The sequence below is a fragment of the Bos indicus genome, chromosome 18, assembly GCF_029378745.1.
Source record: "Bos indicus isolate NIAB-ARS_2022 breed Sahiwal x Tharparkar chromosome 18, NIAB-ARS_B.indTharparkar_mat_pri_1.0, whole genome shotgun sequence".
In the NCBI taxonomy this organism is placed as follows: Eukaryota; Metazoa; Chordata; class Mammalia; order Artiodactyla; family Bovidae; genus Bos; species Bos indicus.
Window position 1 is genome coordinate 50,022,625 of NC_091777.1, and position 8,003 is coordinate 50,030,627.

The 8,003-nt window shown below is 38.9% G+C and overlaps 1 protein-coding gene and 1 long non-coding RNA gene across 2 annotated transcripts in view; both read left to right on the forward strand.

The window, feature by feature from the left end:
* The window catches only part of LOC139177115 (uncharacterized), a 16,531-nt gene extending 9,103 nt beyond the window's left edge, over window positions 1-7,428 (forward strand). Inside the window, exon 4 of the long non-coding RNA XR_011561554.1 lies at window positions 6,272-7,428. This is a non-coding gene — a long non-coding RNA (uncharacterized lncRNA). The remainder of the gene's footprint in view (window positions 1-6,271) is intronic.
* ZNF546 (zinc finger protein 546) lies at window positions 796-6,264 on the forward strand (the record flags this gene model as incomplete). The annotated part of the gene is given in 1 exon segment (XM_070771037.1): window positions 796-6,264. A coding segment is annotated over 1 exon segment (1,470 nt), but the record flags the coding sequence as incomplete, so codon positions are not given.
* Window positions 7,429-8,003: the final 575 nt, after the last annotated feature.

An 8,003-nucleotide genomic window follows, 5' to 3' on the forward strand; every position in this document is an offset into this window, starting at 1 on the left:
AGTTTGCCGACTTGTGCTCTAAAACTCAACTTCTAATCTGTGTTATTCTTAGTTTGTCTTTTATTTTAACTATAAGATGCAACCCCTTATTCTACCCCCAACATAGAACAATCACATCACAGCACTTGTTTCCTTCTTTTTTTTGTCCAGATTTGGAGTCTAAGTATTTCACCAAGAAGTTATTTCCAGAAAAGGATATTTGTGGAATATATTTGTTTCAGTTGCAGACAGTGGATGAAAGTCAAGCTTCTATCCATGAGGACACCATTTTCAGAAGTGATTTGCAGTGTTAACATGAGTTTGAGAGACAAGAAGGAAATCAAATGAGATGTGCTAGTCAAATGATAACCCAAAAACGTATAGCTCTTCCTCTACATGAGAAAATTCATGCTATAGAGAAATCATATGAATGTAAGGAATGTAGGAAGGCTTTTAGACAACAGTCAGTTGTCATACAACAACCAGTATGAATTCTGGTGAGAGACCCTATAAATGCAAGGAATGTGGGAAAGCCTTTTGTCGTGTGGGGGACCTTAGAGTACATCAGACAATTCATGCTGGGGAGAGACCCCATGAATGTAACAATTGTGGGAAGACCTTTAGGCTTCATTATCACCTTACTGAACATCAGAGAATACATTCTGGTGTGAAACCCTATGAGTGCAAAGAATGTGGGAAGGCCTTTAGTCGTGTTTGAGACCTTAGAGTACATCAGACAATTCATGCTGGGAAGAAACCTTATGAATGTAAGGAATGTGGGAAGACCTGTAGACTTCATTATCAGCTTACTGAACATCAAAAATTCATACTGGTGAGAGGCCTTATGAATGTAAAATTTGTGGAAAGACCTTTAGGGTACAACGACATATTAGTCAACATCAGAAAATTCATACTGGTGTAAAACCTTATAAATGTAATGACTGTGGGAAGGCCTTCAGTCATGGTTCATACCTTGTTCAACATCAGAAAATTCATACTGGTGACAAACCCTATGAATGTAAAGATTGTGATAAGTCCTTTAGTTTTCATGCAGAACTTATTCGACATCATAGAATTCATACTGGTGAGAAACCCTACGAATGTAAAGAATGTGGAAAAACCTTTGGTCTCCAAACAGAACTGACTCGGCATTGTAGAATTCATACTGGAGAGAAACCCTATGAATGTAAGGACTGTGGGAAGGCCTTTATTTGTGGCTATCAGCTGACTTTACATCTGAGGGTTCATACTGGTGAGATTCCCTATGAATGTAAGGAATGTGGGAAAACCTTCAGTAGTCTCTATCATCTTACTCAACATCACAGAATTCATACTGGTGAGAAACCCTATGGATGTAAAGAATGTGGGAAGGCCTTTCGCCTTCAAGCAGAACTTACCAGACATCACAGAATTCATACTTGTGAAAAACCCTATGAATGCAAGGAATGTGGGAAGGCCTTTATTCATAGCAGTCAACTTATTTCACACCAGCGAATTCACACCAATGACAACACCTACGAGTGCAAAGAATGTGGAAAGATTTTCAGTCGTCGCTACAATCTTACTCAACATTATAAAATTCATACCGGTTAAAAACCCTATGTATGTAAAAAATGTGGAAAGGCCTTTCGCTTTCAAACAGAACTCACTCAGCATCACAGAATTCATACTGGTGAAAAGCCCTATAAATGTCAGGAATGTGGGAAAGCCTTTATCCATAGCAATCATCTTACTCAACATCAGAGAATTCATACTGGTGAGAAACCTTATGAATGTAACGAATGTGGGAAGACCTTTAGTCGGCACTATCATCTTACTCAACATCACAGAATCCACACTGGGGAGAAACCCTACATATGCGACAAATGTGGGAATGCTTTTATTTGTAGTTATCAACTTACCTTACATCAAAGAATTCACACTGGTGAGATTCCATATGAATGTAAGGAATGTGGAAAGGCCTTTAGTCGCCAGTATCATCTTACTCAACATTTTAGACTTCATACTGGTGAGAAACCTTATGGGTGTAAAGAATGTGGGGGTGCCTTCCGTCTTCAAGCAGAACTTACTCGACATCACACAATTCATACCGGTGAAAAACCCTATAAATGTAAAGAATGTGGGAAAGCCTTTAGTGTTAAATCAGAACTTATACGACATCACAGAATTCATACTGGCGAAAAACCCTATAAATGTAAAGAATGTGGGAAGGCTTTTATTCGTAGTGATCAACTCACTTTACATCAGAGAAATGACCTTAGTGAGGAATCGCTATGCATAATGTAAAGAGGATATTGATTGGTTGCTAAGTTGTGTCTGACTCTTTTGTGACCCCATGGACTAGCCTGCCAGGCTCTTCTGTCCATGAGATTTCTCAGGTAAGAATATTGGAGTGGGTTGCCATTTGCTCTCCAGGGGATCTTCCTGACCCACAACTCCTGCATTGCAAGTGGATTCTTTACCATCTGAGCTACCAGGGAAGTCCCTACAGAGGATACAGTGACCTTTAGAAAATGCTTTTTATAACAACAGAGAATTCATAATTAAAAATTTTACTTGTTAGGGAACATGTGGTAATCCCCTTTGCTTCATGCTTAAAAGTTAACAGAAATAGTTTTATACTACATGTATTGATTTAAAGAGCTGAATGAATTAAAGCATCACCCAGTCTTGGTTAACTGTAGAGAATGATACTGCTGCAGTGCATCTCAAATCAAGATGAAGGATACCACCTCCCCACAAAAATTGTTGTTGACCAGTACTTTTAAAAGGCACAATGACATTGGATTACCAGATAAATAAAACTGAAAGAAAAACAAACATACAAAACGAAAGCCCCCAATTTATTTTACTACTTTAAAAAATATATTTATTTTTGGTTGTGGTGGATCTTCATTGTTGCATGAGGGCTTTCTCTAGTTGCAACAAGAGGGGGCTACTCTTTGTAGTTTTGGTGCATGGGCTTCTCATTGCAGTGACTTCTCTTCTTACAGAGCATGGGCTGTAGTTGTGGCACATAGGCTTAGTTATCCCACAGCATGTGGAATCTTCCTGGACCAGGATTGAACCCATGTACCCTGCATTGGCTTATGGATTCTTAACTGCTAGACCACCAGGGAAGTTCCCCCAATTTTTGTTATTGGATTTAACAGACATAAATTGGCCCTGTCATCTTTCTGTGAATAACTCTATAAATATTTGCTCTCAGTGTCTGTACCTTAACTCATTGCAGACCAGAAGCAAACAATCTGTGGACCAGCATAAGTACACGGACCACACTTTATACAGCATTACAACAGAAAAGAATTCTGTTAATATGACAGATGTGGGAGAAGACTTTAGCCATGGCAAATTTTTACTAGAGTTCTCATAATTCCATTGCTGCCTGTGTGGTATTGGCAAGGTGCTCTTCCCCTCTGTGCCTCAGTTTTAAAGTGGTGATTATAGTACCTACCTAAAAATACTGGCAACCCACTCCAGTACTCTTGCCTGGAAAATCCCATGGACTGAGGAGCCTGGTGGACTGCAGTCCATGGGGTTGCTAAGAGTCAGACACGACTGAGCGACTTCACTTTCACTTTTCACTTTCATGCATTGGAGAAGGAAATGGCAACCCACTCCAGTGTTCTTGCCTGGAGAATCCCAGGGATGGGGGAGCCTGGTGGGCTGACGTCTATGGGGTTGCACAGAGTCGGACACGACTGAAGCAACTTAGCAGCAATAATACTTTTCTAAGGATGAAATTTTAATTTTAAAAGAACTTTAGAAGAGAATGTGTTCAATAATTATTACTTTCAGTGATATTAGTAAATTCATGTGAGAGGAAGACCCTGTGAATATAAGGAATTTTTAAAAACTCACTGATTTTCATTTTGTTTACTTAAATAATTAATTATGGATAAAGTCTAGTAAAATAAACTTTCACTTCTAAAATTAAGAAGTCATTTCCAAAAACTAATGTGAGAAAGAAATCTCTAGAGTTGATAAATGTGGAGATTATGAGAGAAAGCTTTTGAAGAATCTGGGAGTGCTGTAATGCTTTTTCTTTTATAATCCATAAAGCAGACATGTTACTGTCTGCTTTTTCTGCTCCAAATTCATGATAAATTAGAAACTAACAATGAAAAGACCACTGTCTATTTGGAAAAATAAAAGAAAAATGCAGTGAATAATATAATGGCCTCTCTAGAATCAATGATTGTTAATATGTTCTCTTATTTGCTTTGTATAATTTTTGACATTTTTTTACTGTAGTGTCTGAGTATAAATACAGACATTAGATATCATGGAGCGTCCCTGGTGGCTCAGACAGTAAAGAACCTTCCTGTAATGCAGGAGATCCAGATTCAATCTCTGGGTTGGGAAGATCCCTTGGAGAAGGGAATTGCAACCCACTCCAGTATTCTTGCCAGGAGAATTCCATGGACAGAGGAGCCTGGTGGGTCACAGTCCACCTCGTTGTAAAGAGTTGAACATGACTGAGTGAATAAGCATGCATATAGCCATCATAACATTTCACCTCTCTATATATCATGCAACTCCTAAGAAAAAAGACTGCCTCCTACTCAATCACTATGTAACTTCACACTGAAGGAGATTATCAATAGTACCATATCTGTAATACTACAGATAGATAACCAGTGCCTTAAGCCAACATATCTAAAAGAATGTCTCTGGGAATAGTAGTATTTAATGGTACTGGGGAAATGTTCTGTGGTCACTTATGAACGTCTAAATAATAAACCCCTTCTAAGAAAAAAATGCTCAGTATCATACAATTAAAGACTTGAGAGGCCTACAATAAAGAAAATTTGCTTAGCTTTGTTTATCCTATTGTTTCTTAAACTTTACTAAGGAAGTCTCATTCACAACACCTAATATCTTCAGGATGTGAACCCACATGGGAAATGCTTCCATAATGAGAGAGTCCGTTCCTAGGCAGGTTGATAAGGAGTCTAGGGGTCCCCAAGGAGAGAGGGGTCTGGAATTCTCAAGGAGGAAGAAAGGACAAACTTTTTTTCTTTCTCCACATTCCTTAGGATTATATAACAATAATGTATCCTGCCTAAGGACAGTCTTTGGATTCAACCTTCTGTTATCTTAAAATGTTAATTATGGGAGTAGACCTGGTCTTTACTAGGATGTATCTTGCCTGAGGACAGTGTTATCTTAAAATGTAAATTATGGGAGTAGGTCTGATGAGGTCTTTACAACCTCCAGATATTCTTTGGATTATATAACCTCATTGTTAACACTAGCAAGCGGGTACTCTTTCTACCCACTTCTGATGCCTATGTCAGAAGCTTTCTCTATCTCCTTTATACTTTAATAAAACTTTATTACACAAAAGCTCTGAGCGATCAGGCCTCATCTCTGGCCCTGGATTGAATTCTTCTCCTCCGGGGGCCAAGAATCCTGGTGTCTTCGCGTGATTCAACAACAACCTTTCAATAACTGAAGAAGAGTGACCCTCAAGATGGACAGTCCAGATAACCACAGCAAGTGCTTACCTATGTTGAGAAAGGAAATGCATGGTGTGTTTCTCTGTTGCTCATATCTTCCTCTGCAGTCAACTGCTTGTGCTTTAAATGTAGGGCTGATACTTTCTACAAAATTAAACACTTATTTGATCTAGTTTTTTATATGGACATATCATGATGTATTTAAACCTCTTATTTTTTAGTGTTTAGGTTTAACAATTTTTCAGTTTCAGATATATCCTTGTCTGTGACCACTGGTTTGTGTGAACTGGAATTTCTTTAATTGTACACATGGAAAAGTAGAACTGTTGGTACATTATATATTCTTTCACTTATGTTAGATATTGCTAAATTGATCATAGATTAAATACACTTCCCATTCTACTAGATATTGTCTAGTTGTTCTCTTAGACTCCTATTGAGTTTTCCTACAGCTTCATATTAGGTATAAGCTTTACTAAATGTTTTGATAAATTTCAATTTCAGTTGATCACTTTTCAAATGTGTTTCTCAGCCAGTCATTATTTCTTTACTTTGAATTTCCTGTTCTTAACTTTCTCCATTATTGTTGTTCTGTTGTTTGTTTTCTAATAGGCTTGAATGGTATTCTGGATATTTCATTTGCAATCATTTTCTCCTATCTTAAATATAGCATTAGTTATCTATCTACTGAACACTTATCCTATTTTTATGAGACAGATTTCTAAGTTATAAATTGTATAATCTATAATAATAAATTTTTTCTAATATTTATACTTATTACTTTACTTTTCTTCTTCTTTTTTTTTTTTTTATTTTTTTTATTTTTTAAGCCGGCGGCCTCGGCCCCGTCCTGCCTCTGCTGACGCCGTCGGGGCCGTCCGGCCCTAGCGGGCCGCTTCCCGCCGGGTCCGGGCGGGTCCATCCGTGCACCGAGGTCCCCGTGGAGCCGGGAGAACGGCTCTCCGAGCCAGAGCCACCTCAGGCGCTGCAGACAGAAACGATACACCCGGCCTACTTTTCTTCTTATGATAGACTCTTCAGAACAAAGTTGAGTATTATGGTAATCAGTTCAGTTCAGTTCAGTCACTCAGTCGTGTCTGACTCTTCGACCCCATGAATCACAGCACGCCAGGCCTCCCTGTCCATCACTAACTCCCGGAGTTCACTCAAACTCATGTCCATTGAGTCAGTGATGCCATCCAGCCATCTTATCCTCTGTCGTCCCCTTTTCCTCCTGCCCCCAATCCCTCCCAGCATCAGGGTCTTTTCCAATGAGTCAACTCTTCGCATGAGGTGGCCAGAGTATTGGAGTTTCAGCTTTAGCATCAGTCCTCCCAATGAACACCCAGAACTGATCTCCTTTAGGATGGACTGCAGTCATCAATTTCTCTGAATTTAGAAATGTCCCAGTACTTAATCATTTACTATAATGTTCACTCTATTTGGAGATAAATTCTCCTTGTTGCCTCTAAATAATTTCCTTCAATATTTGTAGGGGACCATAAATTTCCTTCAGTATTTGTAGGGGACCAGAGAATACCTCGGAGAAGGCAATGGCACCCCACTCCAGTACTCTTGCCTGGAAAATCCCATGGGCAGAGGAGCCTGGTAGGCTGCAGTCCATGGGGTTGCTGAGGGTCGGACATGACTGAACGACTTCACTTTCACTTTTCACTTTCCTGCATTGAAGAAGGAAATGGCAACCCACTCCAGTGTTCTTGCCTGGAGAATCCCAGGGACGGGGTGGGGTCGGGGGGCCCTGGTGGGCTGCCATCTATGGGGTTGCACAGAGTTGGACACGACTGAAGTGACTGAGCAGCAGAGAATACCTACTTTGTTTGCTAGTGACTGCTGAATTTTGTCCAAGACCATTTTGTTATCTATTGATAAAATCTTGTGTTTTTCACCTTAAATTTATTGATGTATTGATTTGTTTCTATCTGTTTCTTGATGTAAGTTTATTGGTGCTTTGATTTGTTTTTATTTAAAATTAAATTTTAAACAATTCTTGTAATATACTGTGATTTTTTTCATACTGCTGAAGTTCATTTGGTAATATATTATTTAGAATGTTTCCATCTATAATCATATGTGAGGCAGTATTATAGTTTTATTTTTCTTTGATAAGGTTTTAGATTTGTAATTAACTGTTCTTTAAAAACTATAAACAATCTATAAAATATGAATTTTTATATATTTAATACATATTTGATATCCTTGCCATAAATTCAGTTAGATCTAGAAGGTTTTTTTTTTTTTTTTAATCAGTTCAGTTCAGTTCAGTCACTCAGTCGTGTCCAACTCTTCATGATCCCATGGACTGCAGTACACCAGGCCTCCCTGTCCATCACCAACTCCCATAGCCTACTCAAACTCATGTCCATTGTGCCGGTGATGCCATCCAACCATCTCATCCTCTGTCGTCCCCGTCTCCTCCCGCCTTCAATCTTTCCCAGCATCAGGGTCTTTTCCAGTGACTCAGGGTCTTTTCCTGATTTCTTTGCATCAGGTGGCCAAACTATTGGAGTTTCAGCTTCAGCATCAGTCCTTCCAATGAATATT